Source organism: Pygocentrus nattereri, chromosome 17, assembly GCF_015220715.1.
Source record: "Pygocentrus nattereri isolate fPygNat1 chromosome 17, fPygNat1.pri, whole genome shotgun sequence".
Taxonomy (NCBI): Eukaryota; Metazoa; Chordata; class Actinopteri; order Characiformes; family Serrasalmidae; genus Pygocentrus; species Pygocentrus nattereri.
The window spans coordinates 15290882-15315278 of NC_051227.1; the positions used below are offsets into that span (position 1 = coordinate 15290882).

Sequence of the window (24397 nt, forward strand, 5' to 3'; positions counted from 1 at the left end):
AACATTCAACATTAGCAGTTATGTATGACTGTATGACTTCTGTGTGAAGACTCGGGACAGCACCTGTTGTCTGAAGTGGCTGCCTGCTGTGTTCAGCTACACTGTGAAGTTTTGCTGATTTTTATAGTTCACGGTAAGACGTACTGTGCCATAAACCACACCTACAAGTCGGTACCACCTTTATAAAGACCTGGTTGTGTTTTGAGGGAATTTTGTGGATGCATTTACAGAAAAGATTTGGGTGACTATTGACTTGTACTGTCTGTTAGCAACATAAGGCTTTTAGGTTCAGAACTAAATTAAAGAAGCAGAATTTGGACCAAACATGTCTTGGCTGATCAGCTACATCTGGGCTAAGTGGACAGTGATAGAAATAAGATTTTTTTTGTTGAACTATTCCTTTAAGTGAGTGCTTTAAATGCAGTTAACCGGCATCTGGATTTGACTGACAGTCATAAATCCTACATTGTATACACTATTTTTTCCTACATTTTTCTCTACACACCTGTAAATGTGAACAGGATTCATTAGCAAGTCTTCAGTTATAAAGGGATCAGATACTCACCAAGGGAACAGCTGTTATGCACTATTTTTTCAAGGTGTTTGGTTTCAGATGCTTGTGGAGGAATATGCAGATTTGTTTACTGCTTTAACCATTTTAGTTTGGTTAGTTTAGTTTAACCACTTTACATTCCAAAGATGAAATTATGTGGAAATTTTGAAAAACAGGTGGAATTCCCCTGTACATGGTGATGGACACAACTTGATTGAGATAAAGGGAAACTGACCTTTTGTTTTCAGGGAAAAACAAATGACCTCACAGGTTTGATGAGGGCCTGTGTTCATTGCACTGTGTATGATTCGCTACTATGAGATTAAGAGAAGTACTGAGACCACTTTGTAAGAGATTTTAAGGGAAATCAGCACCGAGAAGCTAAAGAGGATTTAAATGTCCAGTTTCATGTTTAAATGTGTGATTTTAATGATTGTATTAAATCCCAGTAAATGAAGATATAAGAACAAACCTTTGGATGCTTCTTTACTGAGCGAATCAGTAGCTGTTTCAGTTTCAATCAAAATCAAAAAGTTTGGCCGTGTTATCCCGAACTCTCCTAGCTTCGCCATCTAGCTGCTTAAAAAAGTGGTTCTTCAGGGTTCTTTAGTAAATCGCAACCTTGAATTATAGCCTGCTGGTCCAGCTGGGTTTTTTTTTTTTTTTATCAGGGTTTATTTATTTTGTTTTCATATTACATCACAGAAAAAAAGAAAAACACACTGTATTCCCCACCCCCCAACACTCATAATACCAGACATACTAACATAACACATACATACATACACAAAAGAACACGTATACGTAGAGGGGAAAAAAAAAAAAAAGAATTGTAGAAAAGGGAAAATAAATAAAATTAAAAAATAATAATAATAGTAGTTACAGAGGGTAAATTAAATAAAATGAATAAATGCAATAGATAAATAAATTAATACATTAATGAAATAATCATTCTAAAAGTTACATTAACACACTATCTGCATCGAAATCTTCAATAAAAGATAAAAAAGGTTGCCAAATATCAAAAAACTTCCCAGTGGATCCAGCTGGGGGTTTTGTTGCATGTGGCTATAGGCCAGGGGTGGGGAACTCCAGGCCTGCAGGGCCACATTCCTGCACAGTTTGGTGATTTTCCTGCTCAAGCTGCCTAAATCTACTTGTCAGCTAGTTATCAGGTTGGGGGAGGTGTGCCAGAAAAACCACCAATTCCCCTCCCCTGAGGTGGTTCCCTTATTAGTTTATAAATACTAGAATTTGTCAAAATAATATTGATAGTTTAGTAGTTTTAAATCTTGTCCATCCATGCGCTGTGTTAAGGTTTTCAGGAGGTTTTCAGTGAAGACAATGATTATGTCTAGAACCATGACAACTCAAAGAACCATCCAAATGCTTAAATGGTTCTGTCTTGTTCAGTTATTACTGTCTGTAGGGCTGCAGTATGTAATGTAAATGGCTTATGTTTCGATTGGCTGCTCTGTCTTATGCTTCATTCAGAAAGTGGTCCAGGCTGAAATCCCCCTTATAACTACATGATAAATGGGTGGGGCTAAAAGACTGGTGGGTGTGTATGAGGGCTGTAATGATTCTCTGAATCTGCAGTGTGGGTAAAAATTTCTGCCACAGTTTGGAATGTGGTTTACAGCTGGGCCTAACTTTAAAAAGAACAAGATCATTTCACAGTTTACAATATAAAAGAGGAATGTAATGTGGGCTCAACAGTCTGTGGCAGCAGGTTGGGACTGGGGTGTTGGGGGGGGTTCTTGGTTTTGGTCTTGGTTTCAGAGTCATACAGAGTCATAATGTCACAAAAACTGATGTCAATTCAAATTGGGCTGATTCTTGGAGCTTTGCTGCTGGAAGGACTGGAGATTGAACAATACATATTGAAACTTTAACAATGTTTGCATCAATACTGCACCAAACGCTTTAATAAAATGGACATTTATAACTACAGCACACAAGAAAAAAGTGAGGCAAATGAATTTTTTCCACTATATGGGCCCTTTAACTCTGTATGCATTATGACCTCTGGTGGTTTAACATGGTAGTGCAGCACATGGTTTGCTGTTTGCACAGTTTGTATACAATAATGTGTTCAGTAACATTCAGAGCTGTTTGGTGAACAGTTTATTTCAAGGATCCATATATTCACAGCTGATTCCCTCCTGCTATTTACATCAAAAGCTGTTCATGTTAAAATGATGTGAAATTACAGCTCTGTTCTCACGACAGTTCATTTCTGAGACACTGTGTCCAGATCTACACTCACTGGCCACTTTATTAGATACACTTTGCTAGTAAAAGGTTGGACCCCCTTTTGCCTTCAGAACTGTCTTAATTCTTGGTGTCATACTTTCAACAAGGTGTTGGAAACGTTCCTCAGAGATTTTGGTTGGTTATTTGAGTTACTGTTGCCTTTCTATCATCTGGAACCAGTCTGCCCATTCTCCTCTGACCTCTCACACCAACAAGGCATTTTCGTCCACACAACTGACCGCTCACTGGATATTTCCTCTTTTTCTGACCGTTCTCTGTAAACCCTAGAGATGGTTGTGTGTGAAAATCCCAGTAGATCAGCAGTTTCTGATACTCAGACCAGCCCGTCTGGCACCAACAACCACGCCACGTTCAAAGTCACTTAAATCCCCTTTCTTCCCCGTTCTGATGCTCGGTCTGCTCTTCAGCAAGTTGTCTTGACCACCTCTACATGCCTAAATGCATTGAGTTACGGTCATGTGATTGACTGACTAGCTATTTGTGTTTACAAGCAATTGTACCTAATAAAGTGGCCGGTGAGTGTAAGTCAAATAGCAGAGCTGTTATTTGTACCTTTAACATGATGTTTCTATACAAAAAAGTTTTCTGTGTAGCCTATAGGAAATTATTTATTTTTTTGTTTGTTTATTTGTTGATCCATTTATATCCTAATAAATAAGCCATTATTTAGTGGAATGTTCTGAGAGCGTTTTCAGGCGTTATTTGCAGCCTTAAGAAAGCTTTATATTAGAAAGTAACAAAAGTGAACATTTTCTATTTTATACTTTAATAAACGTTTCTTTGTATGTGATTAAAGTGGCAACAAGGCTTCAGTCATCTGAAAAGGTTGTTAAAAAAGTATTTATTAAAAAAGTATTTCTATAAAAAATGGTTTCCTGTGAAAACAAAAGCATTTTTTACACTTTATTTCAGCTGTTAGACTGAACTCCATATTTACATAGAAAATCACCATGGAACACATGGAAAAGCGTGTTTGAAGTATAAAGCGCATGTAAATCTGATTTGGCTCTCAACGAAGGCGGTCGCACTTTCTCCCTCTCCTCTCCCTGATCTCTCCTGCTTTGCTTCTGTGTCTAGTCTACTGTCTGAGCTCTTTACTGAGAGACTCTCTCCGAGCTGTTCTTCAAACCTACACCATTGCCCTGGTGTATTGCAAAATTTGCAGAATGTAGGGCGCCTTCTTCAGGCCCCTTCTCCCCCCCTCCCCTCCCTCCCCTCCCCATTCCCTCACTCAAGAGCCTTAATACTTCCTGAACATCCAAGTTATTCAGTGGAACACTTTAAATGATTTATGTACATCTCAGATACTGACCTTTACTGTGTGTCCAACTGTGTCCAGACATAGTCTGATACAGTGATTAGTCAATTTAGCTAGTTTAAGCTGCAGCTCTCCATTAGCCTAAGGTCACCAAGTCCAGTGCCAAGCATGGGCTAGAGGGGTATAAAGCCCCCCAGCATTGGGCTGTGGAGCAGTAGAGCTGCATTCTCTGGAGTGATGGAGCTCCATCCAATACCTTTGGGATGTGTTGGAGATCCAAAACTGACCATCCAACATCAGTGTAGGGTAGTGGGCAGTGGTTGGTTAGTGTAGTGGATAACACCTCTGCCTTCTACGCTGTAGATTGGGGTTCAATCCCCCACCAGGGCAAGCACCTTACAATATACCAATAAGAGGGTGGCAAGACTCCTAACACCACCTTGGCATAGCAGTGTAAAAATAATCAAATTGTAAGTTGCTCTGGATAAGAGCGTCTACCAAATGCCCTAAAATGTAAGTCAGTTCTTGACCTCACTAATGCTCAATCCACTCCTCACTGCAACGTTCCAACATCTAGTAAAGCCTTCCAAGAAAAGCAGAGGCTGTTACTGCAGTGCAAACTCACTATTAACAGCTTCACTTCAGAAGAAATCAAAGGGTTCTTAAGTCTTCAACTTCATGTAACGATATTTACACAGAAAAAGCCCACCGTCTCAGTCAGAACAGACCCCTGTATTTACAAAATGTTGACTTTCCTGGAAGAAATATGAAATATTTAATGTAACAAGATTTTATCCAAGTAATTTTCACCTTGAACATTTTATACAATGCAAGGCTGATGTTTACAAATCTACACCACATCCAGCATCTTGTGGAATCCAGCCAATTCAGCAAATTCTGAAAACAAAAATATCAAAAAATCTGTCTCCGACATCAGGCAGTGCATTCATAGTGCATTCATAACCAATTCATGTAATAACTGTGGGTGATTAAACTCTTCAGACATCTGGTTCCTATGACCATCACTGTAATTCTGAAATTATACGGAAATTTTGAAAAATCAGTGGAATTCCCCCTTAATCTGGACCTATCCAGTCAGAGGAAAGGTAACACATGTTCCTACTAGACAATCCTCATTTTTTGGCTTAACTGCTAACAGAGAAATCCTGCTTTGTGAAATAATCCCGTTTGATTTGGATGCAGTGCTGATTACTGCTGCAGAGATCTAGAACAGAGCACCCAAATCTGTGTCCCAGATCTAGAACACCTCCACAGTGAGTGTTACGCTGCTCATGTTTTGCGTTTTTGAATCTGGCTGTAGATCTGAGATGGGTCATCAGTCGCTTTCACATCCCGAGGCCTGTGGAACATGAAGAGAGAGAACTCACTAACAGAGCTGCTCAGAATATGAATGAATAAAAGAGGGCTTATTGTCTTCGAACCTAAACTCTATTTTTTTCCCCCTTTCTATCTGCACTGTATCATTAATGACTGTGGTCAATGATTTAAACACTCTTCTCTGTACAGAAAGCCTGCTGACTCAAAACGTACTTATTATGTGATCCAATAGGCTGAATTCTGAGAATAAAACTACAACCATTACACTGTAACAGTTCAGGTGTTACGATGCGATGACGCAACATCTCACCAAAACTGTTCTTATCAAGTTTTTTCCAGCCTTTGAACACCAGAGGTGTTCATGGGTGTGTGTTCCAACGAATGTTAAGTTCAAGTATCTACAGGGGTTAATGAAGGAATAATCAGTTAAGCATGGAAAGGAAAAACAACAAAAGCAAAACAGACTTCAGGGGAAATGAATACAGAGCTGAGGTTTACTTTTTTAGGTGATAGCACTGGTCTTGCACACAAAAATTTAGCAGCACCCAGAAGAAAACACTTGAAAACGTTTTAACGATGTTTCTGTGATGAGTAACTGACCAGTTCAACGCTTGATGCTGCTGAGGACACATCGTCTCCTTGATTATCAGAGGAAAATATTTTCCTTTCTTTACATTGTCATATTTTTTAAATAGCCTGGTTAGCGAAAAAGCCACACTAGTGCAGGCTGTGCTATCACTGCCTTCTCAGCCACGTCCTTAATAGCACATGCTTGGTAAAGCATTCATGAAGAAGGACTCAAGATTCATAGAAGCAAAGTCTAAAATAATCTATAAAATTCTATTTGAAAATACGAGCAAACACACTACATTTTACAGTCCATAACTGGTATTTGACAGAATTGTTAGCCTGTAGATTTTCTTCCACCACCAGGGATGAAATGTAATGAATAAGCGAATAGTGATTACCTATGCACATCCGTATTATACACATAGCTATACATACATATATACGTAATCCATATGTATGTGTTATGTAAAAGTTTAAACAGCCCTAGTTAAATTATGTTTTGTAGAGTTGAAAATAAGAGACAGTGAAAATAAGTGAACACATCCACAACAGAGAACACACTTAAGCACATTTTAATTTACAATTACTGGTTATTTGCTGAATTTAACATAATAGAAAAAAAAATACTGTTTATATACTGTTTATTATATCTATACTGTTTGGTGGTTGTGGGTAATATGTTAATCTCTGCCAATCAATACAAATTGTGCACCAAAATTGCAGAACAATTCTCTGTAGAGGAGGTGTTAACTTATTTACACGTAGAAAATCAACAAAACCTGTAATCTGACCGCAGTGTTCAAACTTTTGCATGTAAAAGTAAATATACTGTACATTTGACTGAAACATTCAAGCGTCCTTCAAAACATGTTTCATGTAATTGTTTTCTGCTTCTATTAGATGAGTGTTTTGAGTCAGCAGGTTTCCAGCTCATTTTTAAGAAGCCCATCAGAGTTATTATTTGTAGTAGTGGACCATATGCTACAAATTTTTATGACCCCAATTCCAAAAACATTGGGACGCTGTGTAAAGTGTAAATAAATGTAAATAAAAACAGAGTGGATGATTTGCAAATCTCAGATGCATATTTTATTCATATTAATAGAACATAGACCACATATATCAGATGCTGAAAGTGAGACATTTTACCATTTCATGAAAAACATTAACTCATTTGGAGCTTGACGGCAGCACATCTCAAAAAAGTCTGGACAGCGGCAACCATCGGCTGGAAAAGTAAGTCGTACTAATAAAAACAGCTAACTCACATGGGTGGGTATAAAAAGAACATTTTAGAGTCTCATAGAAGCAAAGATGGGCAGATATTCCCCAATCTGTGAAAAACTGCATGTACAAATTGTGGAACAATTTCAGAAAAGTGTTCCTGAACATAATATTGTGGGACAGCCCTCCATCTACAGTATGTACTATCATCAAAAGATTCAGAGAATCTGGAGAAATCCCTGAATACAAGGAACATGGCCGAAGGTCAATATCGGATGCTCGTGATCTTTGGGCCCTCAGGCAGCACTGCATTGATAACAGGCATGATTCTGTACTGGAAATCACTGCATGGGCTCAGAAACACTTCGAGAAATCATTGTCTTTGAACACAGTTCACAGTGCATCCCACAAATGCAAGTTAAAGCTGTATCATGCAAAGAAGTAACAATATGTCAACACGATCCAGAAACGCTGCCGTCTTCTCTGGGCCAAAGCTCATTTAAAATGGACTGAGGCAAAATGGAAAAGTTTCTGTGGTCTGATGAATCAAAATTTCACATTCTTTTTGGAAACCAGAAAGCTGTGTCCTGCAGACTCAAGAGGAGGGGGACCATTCAGCTTGTTATCAGCACACAGTTCAAGAGCCTGCATCTCTGATAATATGGGGTTGCATTAGTGCCTATGGTGTGGGCAGCTTACACATCTGGAAAGCTCTATCAGTGCTGACCAGTATATGGAGGTTTTCAAACAACATATGCTCCCATCTAGACAGCATCTCTTTCAGGAAAGGCCTTGAATATTTCAGAACGACAATGCCAAAGCATATACTGCATCCATCACAATAGCATGGCTCCACAGAAGAAAAGTCCAGGTGCTGAACTGGTCTGCAGTCCAGAACTTTTACCACTTGAAAATATTTGGCACAAAAGAAAAATCCAGCAAAGAAGACAAGAATGGGGCAACATTCCTCTCCCAAAACTCCAGCAACTGGTCTTCTCACTTCCCAGACATTTATAGACGGTTGTTAAAAGAAGACGGGATGCTACACAATGGTGAACACGGCGCTGTCCCAATTTTTTTGAGATGCGTTGCTGCCATAAAGTTCTAAATGAGTTAATGTTTTTCATGAAATGGTAAAATGTCTCATTTTCAGCATTCAACCTATTCTGTTCTTCTGTTCTATGTTCTATTCTGAATAACATATGGGTCTATGAGATTTGCAAATCACTGCATTTTGTTTTTCTTTACTTTTATTGCATTTCACACAGCGTGTGCAACTTTTTTGGAATTTGAGGCTGTAGATGCTATAGACAGAGATTGGCCTGCTCCTTTAATGTGTTTTTTCTCCAGACAAACGAAGCTCTTTACAGTCAGTGTGGATGTAATGAAAGGTTTTGCTCACTGGGTGGCAGCAGCACGTGTGCTGAACTTCACATCAGCATACTGAACATCCTCTATAATGTCCGGAGGAAGTGTGGAAGCAGTGGATGGAGACTTGACTGGTGAGTTAGAGGATCTGAAATGAACGCTGGAGTAGTGAACGTCATCCTGATCATTTGAAGCTTCTTGATGCTGAGAGAGAGAGAGAGAGAGAGAGAGAGAGACAGAGAGAGAGAGAGAGAGAGAAAGCAGCGTTAGAATTATATCATATTTGACCAGATAACATAATCACAGTCCCTCCTCTCCAACATGTTCACCTGTCCACTTTGCTGTGAGCTCCTGTGGCCTTCAGCTGGGCTGGATTTTCTCCTCCTGAGTAATAAATGATGGGATAAAATGAAAAACTGTATGTGACAGTCATACATGAGTGTAACTTATTATTTTGAATCAGCAACTCAGCTAAAGCTTAACATCTTCTCATTATTTCAATTAAAAATATTTTGAATTCATATCTCACTCTCAAATTAGGAACATAATTTGAGTTAATATCTCATCTTGAGCTACATAATAAGATAAAATGTGAAAATAATAAGATAAGAGCTAATAACCTGAAATAAGATATTAAGTAGACATAAGTTCTTAAGTTAAATGACAAGATATGAGATAACAATAAAATGAAGACATTTGTTTATTTCCAGCCAAAAAAGCCATTAAGGACAAGTTATTCATTTTCAAGGAGAAAAAGGAGCAATTCAGAACTGGAGTTCAAAAATCATTAAAAGCCCCAGAGAAAACGAAACTCCTAACAACCACCTGGAAGACCTGGTCGACACCAAAACTGGCCCCATTAGATAAACAGCACTGAAAGCTTTCGTCTCTGAGAGAGAGGAGAAAATCAAACTGCTTCAGATCTGAGAACATCCACAGGTGTTTCTGTCCATCCTTCCACTGTGAGAAGACCACTCAGCGCTGTGGGTCTGAAAGGAGGAACAACCTGACTGAGAAAAGGAGACGGACACACCAAACAAAGAAGCTGAACAGTGGACTGACCACCCCGGAGTCCAGACCTCACTGAATACTAAAAACTTTGATATTCGATTTAGAGTTTGAGGCTTTTGTGCAATTTTATGTCAAATATGTATTCTGTTTTTTTTTTCTGAGGTTAAAAAATAAATAACATGTACATAATGGCTGTTTTGATTGGAATTGAATATAAACAGTTATCTCTAACCTTTGCACAGTGCTGTAAAGAGAAATACCTATTTTTTCCCCCAGCTTGCCTTACAGAATCACCAAAACCATAAGAAAGTATAAAGTTCACAAACCAGATCCACACTGATACAGTGATGAGTATCAGAGTCAGACAGACTGCTGCTGCTGCGATGACGAACTTTGACACGCCGCTTTCTTCTGGACCAACAAAACAAACCTTTTAAACTACAGCAGATGAAAGGCTGAGAAATGTTATTTCTGTGACTTTTTTTTTCTTCTAAATAGAGCAGTTGTTATGCGATGAATGCTCATACAGTTGTATGCAAAAGTTTGAAACCCCATTTCAGATTACGTGTTGCATTTTCCCCTCAACTTTATAAAGTAAAAATAAATAACGAGTATATTAGCTCAAGAACCAATTAGAAGAAAAGGCAGTTACATTTTAAAGATTCAGTTCTGAAAAACAACTGAAGCACAGAAAAACAGAGCAGCTCTGAGCTGCAACACTTCAGCCCTGATATTGCTTTTATATGTACTGTACTAGAATGTATTAATGAATACATTTATATCAGTGTACTCAGTATTCAGCCATCATTATAGTATACTTATATTTGTGTAAAAGTATAACTTTTCATTTAGTTCTGAATACATGTCGACCTACCTCTGCTTCCTAAAGCACAAGAATACTGGCGTATATCTTCACTGCTCGCTGACTCCAGGTAGAGCTTGTTGTATTTGGTGGTTTTGCTGGTTACAGGTTCTTTGTTCGTGGACCAGATGTAAGTGGGGTTGTTGGGCACAGTGCAGGTGGAGCTACAGGACAGTGTTATGGTCTGACTTTGTGATGGACTGCTGGGACCTGAACTCACCTGAAGGTCTGAAAAAACAGCATTTTTTGTTTATAATCATATGCAAATTTTAAACGCTGTTGGATAAATCACATATGTAGTAGATTTTTAAAGTGAAAGTTAGTTAACGCGTCCTCTACAGAGAAGTTAAATATGCCATTTTTAGTGCACAGTTTCTATTTCTTTTTCTGTTTCTATCTATTTATTTGCTGAGTTTAATGTATTGGGGTAGCGTCAGTGCAGAAGATGTGTAATGTTTTCTTCTTCTGTACCAATGCTATAGCATGTTTTTTTTTCTACATGTCAAAGGTTCTACGTGTATTTTCAATGTGAATATAGCAGCAAACAACTATTTTCAATTTTAAAATATAGTGGAATAATAGTGTCCTGAGCAGAGAAAAAAGTCCCATAATTAAGACTGTATTTTAATCTGAGCACTAGGACTGTATTGTGTTTAAAGCAACTGGTTAGCTTTGTAGCAGCAATTGTAGAAACAGTTCAAACACAACCCAGCTATAGTTAGTTTTATTGCTTGCTGTGTGTTGTTTGTAATGTTATATTATGGTATTTCACTGTACAATGTTTGCGAACAGTTATATGAGCATGTAAGTCTAAAAAAATGGATTTGCCAGCCCAGTGTTGTTTGCCTTGGCAATGACCCTGAATTTGGAGTTTCTGAAGGAGCACTAGTGGGCTTTTATTTTGTTTTTGAGTTCAAATATAAACAATCATTCTCCAGAATCTTATACTGCACCTTTAATTCAGCAAATGCTCTTTAATGAAAAGGCAATTCAACGGCGGGTCTTTATAAAGACTGGAACTGCCCAGCCCAACCCCAACACAAAACACAGGAAGACAAGACATACAAGGAGGGCAGACACTTCTAACCACTAGTTCTCTACAAAGCCCACCTTCCTCAGACGCAATTACACCAATAAACACAACTAGACCACACAGAAACAACAGTCCATTTTCAATGGGGAGTGTGGCACCTCCCAGGAGTCACTTTGCATAGCCACACCCCCTAAACTCCTCAAGCAGTGCACCCATGGCAGCACAATACAATATAAACGGTGCCAAAACATTTGCATATACCGCATTCTATGCTTTTTGTTTTTTCCCCCAATGTGTTAAATTCAGCAAATGAACAGCAATTGTGTATTAAAACGTGCAGGAGTGTGATCTCCGGGGAGGACTGTTAACTTATTTTCACTGAACATCAACTGTACAGATGTGCGCAGACTTGTGCACATGACTAATGAATTCAAACCCTCTTCATCAGGAGGCCAGACGTGTCTGGAGCACATGACAGCAGAGCATATCATTCCTTCAGACTGTAATAAATGAATTTAATAAGAAACAAACAGACATAATTGAACTGTCCAGGCTCCGCCCACTAATGTGTTGCATTGTCGCTACTGTTACTGGGCTGGACAGGCTTTAGAGAACACTGGCAAATATCCCACTGAACAGAGGTTGTTGGGAAGAACTCAGGTGTTGACTTTTTTTGTTATATAAAGCTTGTCCATCTCAGCAACAGTAGCTATGAAAGAATGTACTAGAGGGCAGAGCCTGGATAGACTGATTTGGTGTGGAGAGGTACCTGTAACATTCAGAATGACTCCAGGTTTACCAAAGAATCCGTCAGTGTTGGTAACAAATCTAAAGTGATATTCTCCAGAGTCGTTCTTTCTCACGTCTCTCATTCTCAGACTGCAGACTCCCTGTTTGTCCCCGAGAAACACTACTCGACCAGCAAACCGCTCGTCCAGACTCAGATCCTTCGGGTCCCATCCAGACTGGTAATGCCAGAAAGCTTCATTAACTGTGAGACGACTGGGATGTGAGTAAGTGCAGAGAAAGTCCACTGATGATCCCTCCACAGCACACAGTCTTCTGTCTGAGTAGCTCACATTCCAACAGTTCTCACCAAAAACACCTGTAAACATAAAACATTACCGTTTTATTTTAATCAGGTCATAAATCTGAAGTTATAAACAGCTCTCGTACTCACACACGCTGTTGGAGTAGATTTCATGGCTTCCTGTGACAACAGAGCAGGAGTAACTGCCAGGATCACTGGATGAAACCCAAGTGCTCTGGCTGGTTTTCCCACTGATTCTTCCTCCATTTTTAGACCAGTAATAAGATGCAGAAGTCAAAGTGCAGGACGTGATACAGGTCAGTTTTCTCTGATTTACAGTGTCAGGATCCACCCTCACCTGCAGGTCTAAGCAGAAATCATATTATAGATAAAGAAATATATATATATATGAGCGAGATGGGAGAAGGAAAAAAAGGTTCTCACCTTCAGTGTCTGTTAATGTAATAATATTTCATTTTAAGTAAATTTGGATCATTTCTGTTGGTCCATTTGTTATGAAATGTTCACACAATGTAAAGAGCAGCTAAAGTCAGAACAGGGAGTTTCTTCCAGCAGTGCTGATATATAGTTCTATATATAGTATATATAAAAATCTAGGCACCCATAAAAATCTTTTAAAACTATTTATCTGGTGTACGTTTGCCAGTAAAAACACTACACGATATGAAAATAATTTCAAATAAATAAAAAATAAATACAAGAAAATGTTAGAAGAATGTGTTTTCACTGCTGTGTCTTTTGACTTAAATTCAAAATACCTGTTTCCCTTTAGACCTGTCCAGGGTGTATCCTGCCTTTGCCCAAAGACTGCTGGGATAGGCTCCAGCACCCTCCCGCGACCCTGACGGAGAAGCGGCTTAGAAAATGGATGGATGGATGTTTCCCTTTACATTGTGTGTAAATTTCATATGAATGAAACTGTAGGTACATTGATTTACATTAAAAGTAAATTAGTTTTTTTTTTCCTTCTCCTCTAAAGTTACCATTTTGGAGATACAAGGTTTTGTTCTGACAGCAGTGATATATTAGAAAGACATAGGTTTGGTTCCTGTCTTCTCACTGATCTCCAGCTGTCACATGGATTCTTCAGTTCCGTCAGCAGCACCTGATTTAATTTATTGAAGGATTGATTAGATAAACTAGGTGTTGGATGGTAACTGGATATACTGAATGTCCTCCTGGAGAGATCTGGAGATGATGCTTAACTCACATACAGAACACTCACTATGGATTGTTATTTTTTTATTAATTAAAATGTTTTTTGCTCAAATAAGTGTTTGAGTGACTGAGCAGCAGATTATGGTGTTGTATGTTATAGTTGAGCTGTATTACCTGTAACTGTCAGTCTGAATGCCGAGCTGTTAGATCTCTCTCCTCCTCCTGTGATGACCATGAGCTGATATTCTCCTGAGTCTCTCTCTCTCAGGTCTGTTATTGTAAGAGTGGAGCCGGACTGAGTGTCAGTGTATCTCACTCGTCCTGCGTAGTCTGAGTCTAAAGCTAAATCCTCTGGATCGTCCTCATTCCTCCATTTAGCCCTTAGTTTGGGGCTGAACCAGAAGATCTGCTGAGGTTTGATGGTGGTTGAATAAGAGCAGATCAGGTTCACTGCTGATTCTCTCAGAGCGCAGACAGTCTGAGGCCTGCAGGACATGGTCACTCTCTGACCCAGAGAACCTGAAACTGAAACACAGATCTCACCAATCTGAGCTCCTCACAGACTTACACTGTAGAACTGACTCTAATTCTGGTTTTCTGATTTCTTCTGTGGTCAGCACACTTTATCAGATACACTCATATAAGTACTTTAGTGGCAGAACCTGACAGCACCACCTTCAGTCATTTACAGCCAGCTCTGAGAATCCTAGTGTATATAATCATTCATTTAATGATATGAATAAAAACACAGAAGATGCTGTTGATCCACAGACATCTGGGAAGTTGGAGGTAAATACTAAGGTAATACAAATTCATGTTTATTTGAGAGCTATATGCTTATCTTGTTTGATGCCTACAGTATGGTCCAGAAAAGTCCAGAAAAGTCATTTTTCTCTGGGTATCAACAGTGACTTTTTGTTTCTAACAGTATCTGAGCTCAGGAATAACTTTCTCTCTAACCTATTGGTAAAGATACTTTCTCTAGATAGACAAAGCACTTCTTGTAAGTCGCTCTGGATAAGAGCGTCTGTTAAATGTAAAAGTCAGGACAGGAGCATCACCTTTTCCTTTAACAACACTCAGTAATTGTTTGGGAATTGAGGACACTGATTGTTGTAGTTGTGAATTCTTGAGTTCTATTCTTGCTTGTTATAATATTTAAGCTGCTCAAAATTCCGAGAGTCTCTGTTGTCATATACTGGGCTCATGATGTGTCACACATTTTTAGTGGGAGAGAGGTCAGGCAGGCAGACCAGTCGAGCACCTGCGCTCTCTTGCTACAAAGCCACATGTTTCAAATTTGCATCAGTCCATCTTGATGAGCTTAAAATGCTGCCAAGAAATGCGGCTTTCTTCTGGCTAAATTCTGTGGATGCTTCAGTATAAGTTTCCCTCAATTCCTTTAAGCCTCTGCATCGCAAGCTACTACCATGAAGCAGCAGGGTCAGTTTAGATAAAAAGGTTTGTAAATCAATATTGCCACACATTTGTTTGTGAAATTTAGTACCAGTTTACCACATAAATGGCTGAAAAGGATGCAAGTGTCCTGTGTTTATATGGATGACCAGCCAGCATTGATGAGTGAAGTTTTACTCACATTAATTTAAGTACATAGAATACAAGGTTAATATTTTAGCAAAGCCAACGAACAACAGTGGTGGATGAAATACACAAAACATGTACTTGAGTTAAAGTAGAGACAAGGTAAAATATTCCTCCAGTAAAAGTAGAAGTTCCTCCCTTTAGACCTCCACTTGAGTAAAAGTACTAAAGTATTTAAGTATCGTAAGTAAAAGTACTAAAAGGTTAATTCTGGCTCTGATGTCCTGTTATCATTTTTATAACAAGACTGGCTTCATGAACTCATTTCAGGTGAAACTCCTCCAGTGTCTCTCTTGGTAAACCAGTCTTTTAATAGAACGTCATTAATTAGTGACGCTGACGTCTATTAAAATGATCATAAGCACAAAACACTGAAGGTAAACAGTTTCCATCAGGGAGAACCGAGTGGCTCTGAAATCACTTTTACACACAAGCAAAGTTTCAGTTTCAGATTTATTTACAACTTAGTTCCAAGTTTAAGTTGAATAAAAACTGGCTTTAAACTCAGGATCACAGATGAGCTCCTTTACTATATTGATCTGTAGGCCTCTGTTCATAAACATAAACCAGCCCAGACTAATTTACTATAAAATGAAATGGAGTTTGTAGAAATTCAGAAAAAAGCCGCGTCAGTCACGACTGCATATGTGGACATATTTCTATATTGTGCTCTATTTACACAAAGTTAGGTTAGTTCATCATTTATGTTGAACAGACTCTCCCAAAATTTTACGCTGCTGCGCTGACGTTGAACCGCGTGCTGCACTGGGTCGGATGACCAACAGGTCAAAACCAGCTCTTAACAAATTGACCGCTGTGCCCTGATTGGTGCTCTGGCTTTGTGCTTCTTTCATCTTGACATCTTACTCTGGGGGGCTTATCCTACACTATACACAGTAGACAACACTCAGCAGTTCAGTAAAAGCAGAATAATCCTACCTGGAATAAAGAGCAGAATGATCAGTGACAGGACGCCACACCTGGAGCACATGGTTCCTTCTGACCTGATCACAGCAGAAAGCAGAACATATATTTTCTTTTCAAATGAGCCTTTTTTGCTATTTTTATGCATAATGAATATTACAATATTACAACATACGCTACCATTCAAAAGTTTGGAATCAATGTTTTCAATAATATAATATAATTTTGGTTGCAGAGTAAAATTAGTCTGATATGGTTGGTCAGTGCAACTTCTTATCTATAATATGATGAATAGAGCTGAAGAAAATTCTAAAGTGACCAATAATGCTGAATAACATCAAAAATTAAGTTGCAGTAAAATTAAAGCCACATTTTGGGGCATTTGGAGGCCTCTCTGGTAGAAATGTATAATTGCATGCAACATTTAAAAGAACATTAAATGACATAGGTTGTGCTGTGGACCCCTTCCCCGAGCAGATGAATATGATAACTGAAAGAAAATTCAAAGAGAACTTTGTCAAAACTTGGTGAAGGACACATCGTCTGAGGATGAGATTCATTGATACACTGTTGTCATCATATCGTCATCAGTATAATTTTGATTTTGAGATCATTTGAGGATTAAACATCGAGCTGGACCTTCTTTTTAAGTCTGTGCATGTGACACTAATATGTAAAGACGTATGATGTGGTGTGAAAAACTCCTGACCCAAAGTCTCTGACATTTAAATGACTATTTCAGGCTTGCAGCAGGACATGCTCGTCATATTTTAACCTGTTTTTATTCCCCGATCTCAGTAATGATACTTCTTTCAGTTCTAACCAAAAACAATCAAACAAACAAAAAAAACTACACAGTGTGTGTTTAATATTTAGAATTTATATTTCAAAAGTGGAATATACAGATGCAAACAGATGCAAATGGATAAATTAAATATATTGTTTATCATTTAATAAATTTGCTCACTTGTGCTGCATCACTGTGTTTATTTAGACATTAATGTCTGTGTATTAAGTTCTTTTCAGAGGACAGTAAATCTGCACTGCTATACAAGCTGCACACTGACTACTTTAAGTTATATCCAAGTTTCATTTCTATAGTGTCGTCCCATGAAAAGACATAATATTTGCAGAAATGTGAGGGGTGCACTCACTTTTGTGAGATATTGTATGTACATTGATCAGGCATAACATTATGAGCACCTCCTTGTTTCTACACTCATTGTCCATTTTATCAGCTCCACTTACTGTATAGCTGCACTTTGTAGTTCTACAGTTACAGACTGTAGTCCATCTGTTTCTATGATACTTTGTTACCCCCTTTTACCCTGTTCTTCAGCGGTCAGGACCCCCATGGACCCTCACAGAGCAGGTACTATTTGGGTGGTGGATCATTCTCAGCACTGCACCCTTTATGGGGGTCAATGGGGGTCCTGACCACTGAAGAACAGGGTAAAAGGGGGATAACAAAGTATCAGAGAAACAGATATAAATATTTGAAGATACCTGTTGGTGATTTTTGGGAACACTGCACACACAGTGTTCGCAAACTAGCTGAGCCAACTAAAAACAACAGCATTTGAATGAAATTTAAACAAGAACAGAAACCAAAACTACCAAACTCAACAAAGTTGAAAGAAAAGACAGCAAAATGATGGTGAATGTATGAAGCTGAAGTTGATGTTTTTGCAGCAACAGCTTCTGAGTCTAATTTTCCACTCTACCTTAAATGCTGTTCGCTTCGCTTTTCTTCCGAACATAAACACAGTGACAGACATTTGACGAGATTGCTGTTTATTCAGTTTATGGTAGGAAACTAATCCATTCACATGAAAGTGAATCGACTGTGTGGCCATCTGCAGTCAGACTCCCCACGTTTCTTCTACTTTCTCCATTCTTTCTGAGCCTTAATGTAAAAGTTGAAGTCAAATTCTGAGTCATTGGTGTTCAAGTCAAAGTCAAGTCACATAATTTTCTCAAGTTTAGTCTCAAGTCATCAAATTTGTGACTTGAGTCAGACTCGAGTCCAAGTCATATGACTTGTGTCCACACCTCTGAAGGTACTGAAAGATCCACAGTATTTACCGTACAGCTGTGTAAGATCAGAGCGGCCCACCCAGTAAAGTTACAGACTAACACAGAGAAAGATGAACAGTTCTGTGTTAGAATCCTCATCAAAGTGTTTTCCCTTCAGAGAACTTGCACTTTTGTCACTGGTGGTACAAACTCAATAAGCTGGACCCGATTTGTCCCTTCAGACAAATTTTCAGTCAGAAGTGATTGACAGTGTGGACGGCGTGAAAGCATGGTGAGAAAGTCTTTAGCCTTCTGATCGAGCTCTGGAGTGACAGGAAGCCATCTGAAAATTTTGTTTCAAAACCACAATGCAAAACATTCAGTCCTGAAGTGTGAGATGGTTAGATAACTAAATGAGCGATTAAGGCAACAGCCAATGATGGAGCTGGGAAGGATAAAAAGGAGAAGTGTATGAACATCGTGTAAGCAGCAGACCGCCAAGATGGAAGAGCTGCTTGGTCAAGGCAGGCTTTAAAAGCCTTTATAGTGTTTGTAATGTGTATAATATAGGGACCAAACATCAAGACGTCAGGCAGATTTTTTCTTGTAATTAGACATTTTTAGACTGAAAATTAAATGAATAAACTGTGGTCCATTTTTGGACAGTACTGTAAGTTGGCAGACACCCACACTGACCAGAATCTCCAAAGTTTTTATATTCAACGGTATTTAGATTATTACATTCCTCACAGTGTTAAATGACAGATAACAACAGGTTTCACCCAGAAAAGTTATGGTGAGAAAACCGTACTTACATTCTGTTGCGAGGACGTCTCACATGTGCTTATGAGAAATGTGAAGGGCGAGTGCACATTTTGTGTCTAGTGAGAACATTTATTTCTCAACACCCAGCTCTAACTTCCTTCCCCTTTTAAGTACTAAAAAAAGCTCAGAACCCAGAAACTTGATTCAGGGGTTGAATTTGAGAAAACCTTTTATTTTCATTTTACAATGGAATTCCACCTCGATTCTGCATGATTCAGTGGTTGAGATTCAGAGTCATTCAGATTTCTTTACAGTGGTGGTGAAACAGGTGTCGCCATGACTACAAAACAGATACGTATACGTTTTTTATAAACTTATACATGTTTCAAAAAGTTTGCTGCTTCAGATTTTATGGTGGTAGTTTCTATTAACTCTAGATTCTGATGGAGAGTCATCAGATGAATTGCAATTAATTGCAAAGTCATCCAATGGCATGGAAATGAACTTAATCACAAAAATGTACACTGCATATCAGCCCTGCCGCAAATTGACCTGCTAACATCACTTCTTCTTAGCTCAGGAGAAAGTGTTAACCAGGACAAGGCAGCTGATATCACTGGCATGCTGATTGAATTAGAAGAGCACACTTGTTGCTTTAACGTGGGGTGGTGCTTGAAATCATTGTCTTCTTCTATTAACCATGGTTACCATACATGTGCTGACATCATTGCTTTGCATCAAAAGTACTTCACAGGCAGCGACACTGCTGCTTGTAAAACTGCACCAAAATCAGTCAAGAATTTGAAGGAGAGAGTTTCAATTGCTGTGAAGAAGGTTTCAGGATGACCAAGAAAGTCCAGCAAATGCCTGGACCATCTCATGAAGTTGACTCAGCGATCAAGTCACCACCAGTGCAGAGCTTACACTGGGATAGTGTAGTGGTTAACACCTCTGCCTTCTATGCTGTAGACTGGGGTTCAATCCCCACCTGATGCAAACACCCTACACTATACCAGTAAGAGTCTTTGGGCAAGACTCCTAACACCGCCTTGGCCTCCCTGTGAAAAATGTTCAAATTGTCGTTCTGGATAAGAGCGTCAGCCAAATGCCAGAAATGTAGAAATTCCACAGGAATGGCAGCAGGCAGGTGTGAACGCATGTGCAGTGACGCGAAGGCTTTTGGAAGATGGCTTGGTGTCAAGAAGGGCAGCAAAGAAGCCACTTTGCTGAAAGAGCAACTTCTCCCAACAATGCAGGAGGAATCTGGTGATATATGATGCTTTTTCCAGCATGATGGACGCAAAAATTATAGCTAAGTGACTCAGTGAACAACACATTGAAATCTTTGGTCCGTGACCAGGAAACTGCCCAGATCTCAATCCCATTGAGAACCTGTGGTCAGTCCTCAAAAATCAGGTGGACAAACAAAAACCCAGAGACTGTGATCCACTCAAAGCACAGATTAGGCAAGAATGGGTTGCCATCAGTCAGGATTTGGCCCAGAAGCTAATACCCAGCATGCCAGGGTGAACTGCAGAACTACTGAAAAAGAAGGGCGAACAATGTAAATGTTGAGTCTTTGCATAACCTTACTGTATTTTTCAATAAAAGTAAAAAAAACTTGAGAATTGTACTTCAGTATACCACAGAAACATCTGACAGAATATATAGAAACTGCTGAAGCAGAGAACTTTCTGAAAACCAAAACTGGTGTCAGTCTCAAAACATTTGGCTACGACTGTACTCGTGCCTTCTTATCTCTTCACATGACTCTGAGCTTTTGTATTGATTGTTGATGGTGTAAAATAGTGGAAAATCTGAGAAAATAAGTTTTCTGTGGGACTGCTTTGCCTTATAACCCCTTTCATGCACCCCTCCGTCCTGAATAGATTTAAATCTACATTTTTACTAAGATCCCTGAAGGAGAGCAGTCTTGTGTCAAAATACGACATTTTTCCGACACTGTAGTCTACGTCCATCTCTGGCATCACACACGTAAGTCCTCAGTATTACATGTACATTCGGCAGAGTAACTCACAAAATATGAAAACAAATCTGTAATAGGTCTGTAATCTAAAATAAAAGTCCCATTATAGCTTGGTCTAGTCAAATACAACTGTAATCCATGAAGACAAGTGCAGTTTTATCATTATAGAGCAACATTACATCAAAACGTTAATCTCAGAACTTTTTTAATGTTCTGGATCTGTGTTGCTCAAGATTTTGTCTTATAAGTCAGGTTTTTAGGCCATGGCAGATGAAAGAGAGAAATTGTTCTGTATGCTGTGGCCTAATAAGACTGATGAAAAGTTATTCTCCTTGGAAAACATTAAACATAATGTCCTTGGTTCAATCCTTTTAGAGTTGTTTAACTCAGTATTACTGCCTAAATTTTGGGTATTACTGTACATTATGGTTTTTATACTGCCACCTGTTCATATACACACTGCTCAAAAAAATAAAGGGAACACTCAAATAACACATCCTAGATCTGAATGAATGAAATATTCTCATTGAATACTTTGTTCTGTACAAAGTTGAATGTGCCGACAACAAAATCACAGAAAAATCATCAATGGAAATCTAATTTATTAACCAATGGAGGCCTGGATTTGGAGTGACACACAAAATTAAAGTGTCTGGGGAACGGGCGGGCCAGTCCATGGCTACTATGTCTTCATCTTGCAGGAACTACTGACACACTCCAGCCACATGAGGTCTAGCATTGTGTGCACTGTGAAGCCCTCCAAAGAAATGCCCCCCACACCATTACTGACCCACTGCCAAACATCTGCCAAACATCAGCCCTGACACCCGTCTCCACCCACTCCATCCTGCCTGCAGCCTCTTCTTCACCTCTTTTCTACACTGTCCATTGCTCTGGATGGTTGACCCAAGATTTTTGTCATCCACCTTTACGACCTCTACTCCTTGCATCTTCACCTTTCCATCTGCCTCCCTCTCATTCACACACATGTATTCTGTCTTGTCTCTACTGACCTTCATTCCTCTCCTCTCCAGTGCAAACCTCCACCTCTCCAGATTCTCTTCCACCTGCTCTCTACTCTCACCACAGATTACAATGTCATCTGCAAACATCATGGTCCATAGAGCCTCCTGCCTGACCTCATCTGTCAACCTGTCCATCACCATTGCAAACAAAGAAAGGGCTCAAAGCTGATCCCTGATGTAACCCTACCTTCACCTTGAAACCATGGAAACCATGGAAAGTCCACCAATCAAAAATATCCAGCCAACAGCGTCCTGTGGACAGCGTCCTGTGACCACTGATGACAGACTAGAGGATGACCAACACAAACTGTACAGCAGCAGATGAGATATCATCTCTGACTTTCCATCTACAAGGTGGACTGACAAGGTAGGAGTGTCTAATAGAGTGGACAGTGAGTGGACACAGTGCTTAAAAACTCCAGCAGCACTGCTGTGTCTGATCCACTCAGAGCAGCACAACAAACACTAACACACCACCACCACGTCAGTGTTACTGCAGTGCTGAGAATGATCTACCACCCAGATAGTACCCTCTCTGTGAGGGTCCATGGGGTCCTGACCATTGAAGAACAGGGTAAAAGGGGGTAACAAAGTATCAGAGAAACAGATGGACTACAGTCTGTAACTGTAGAAATACAAAGTGCAGCTATACAGTAAGTGGAGCTGATAAAATGGACAATAAGCGTAGAAACATGGACAGAATGTTATGCCTGATCAGTTTAAGTTAACACACCCTCTGCTGAAAACACACCTTTTCACATTTTAATAGACAATCAGGGGACACTCTGGACAGCCGCAAAACTTTTTGCATTCCTCTCAGTTACTCAGAACTATTTGGACTAGACAAACAATTTTAATGAAATTTTTATGCAATATTTCCAAAAAAGTTGGGGCGCTGTGCAGAAATGTAAATAAAAACAAAATGCAGTGATGTGCAAATCATTTAAATCTTATATGTAATTGAAAATTGTACAAAGTACAAAGTTCAAAACTGAATATTTTTATTGTTTATTTAAATATTTGCCCAGTTTGAATTTGATGCCAACAACACACTCTAAAAAAGGTGGGATGGGGCAACAAAAGGCTGGTAAAGGTGTGTAATGCTAAAAGAAACAACTGGTGGTTAATTGTCAACAAGTCAGTAACAAGAACATCTCAGAGAGCCGGAGTCTTTCAGAAGTAAAGATGAGGGGGGGTTCACCACTCTGTGAAGATTAAATTGTGCAACAATTCAAGAAGAATGTGACTCAATGTAAAATATCAAAGAACTTCTGCTTTTCATCTCCTACGGTACATAATAACATCGAAAGATTCAGTGAATTCAGAGAAATCTCTGTATGTAAGGGACGAGGCCAAAAACCAGTATTTGCTGGCTGTGATCTTTGAGCCCTCAGACAACACTGCATTGCCCCCGTCCCAACTTTTTTGAAACATGTTGTTGGCATCAAATTCAAAATGGGCAAATATTTAAAAAAAAACTAAAAAAGTCAACATTTAAAAAAAAAAAGTTCAACATTTGATATGTTGTGTTTGTAGTATTGTACTCTAAAATATGGTACATATAATTTGCACATCATAGCGTCCTATTTTTATTTACATTCTGCAAAGCAATGGGGCTGTAAATTAAACCTGCATCTATCTTTTATTTAGGTATACCATTTAAAGATGATTACGTATGACATATCAATCACAATTTTTATTTGAATGTAATAAGTCAGATGTTGCAACCGACCCCAACCCAGGAAACGGCTGCAACATGGAGCATGTATTCTGACACCTTGTCACTTTAAAAGTCAACAAAACAATGATTCAAGCTAAGTAAGTTTAGATTGATCCATCTAAAAGCTCGGGGCACAACGGCAAAAGTACAGCTCATGAAAAAAATCGCTTTCTTACCTCCAAACAAGTTTCTTTCAATGAAGCAGCAGCAGATGAAGATGGTGTCTTCTGTCTTTCTGGTGGTAGGAGGGTGGTGAGCATGTCCTGTATGAGTGTCATCACTCTAACAAGTTTCTGACTGGAGGAATAAGCTTTGTTGCAATCGCCCCCACACTTCCCTACTGTTTCTAACGAACTGGAAAAAAAAAATTATTTACATTTGCCCTTTTTGCAGTTATTAATAAATCAGTTATTATTTAACAGTTATTAATAAAAAGAAAGAGCAGAAATAGTGAACACAGTCTAGATCGCAAAACCACGTGTAAACATTTATTACATTTACTCAATTTTACTGAACTTCACAACAATTATGCTTCACAACACTTCACCCTCTTCATACCTCTAGGGTCATGTTTCTGTAACAGAAGCAGCAGCAGTGAATACTGTGGTCAAACTATTTGTATCAGCATGTGAACCATTCTTTCAGCCGCATGTGA

General features: G+C 39.0%; 1 protein-coding gene across 3 annotated transcripts; it reads right to left on the reverse strand.

Moving 5' to 3' along the window:
- Positions 1-4473: 4473 nt before the first annotated feature.
- On the reverse strand, positions 4474-23982 carry LOC108432513. Of its 3 annotated transcripts, none has more exons than XM_017706385.2 (10): positions 23919-23982; positions 16245-16309; positions 13878-14228; positions 12675-12890; positions 12264-12599; positions 10474-10689; positions 9926-10010; positions 8918-8972; positions 8623-8792; positions 4474-5448 (listed from the first exon to the last, which is right to left on the reverse strand). In XM_017706385.2, the coding sequence occupies exons 2-10, from the start codon at positions 16294-16296 to the stop codon at positions 5379-5381; spliced, it is 1551 nt and encodes a 516-aa protein (XP_017561874.1). In that variant the 5' UTR covers positions 16297-16309; positions 23919-23982; the 3' UTR covers positions 4474-5378. The 3 variants fall into 3 exon arrangements, with proteins under 3 accessions (XP_017561874.1, XP_017561873.1, XP_017561872.1); XM_017706384.2 differs by lacking the exon at positions 23919-23982 and adding an exon at positions 19061-19137 and having other exon boundaries at positions 9926-10007; XM_017706383.2 differs by lacking the exon at positions 23919-23982 and adding an exon at positions 19061-19137.
- Positions 23983-24397: the final 415 nt, after the last annotated feature.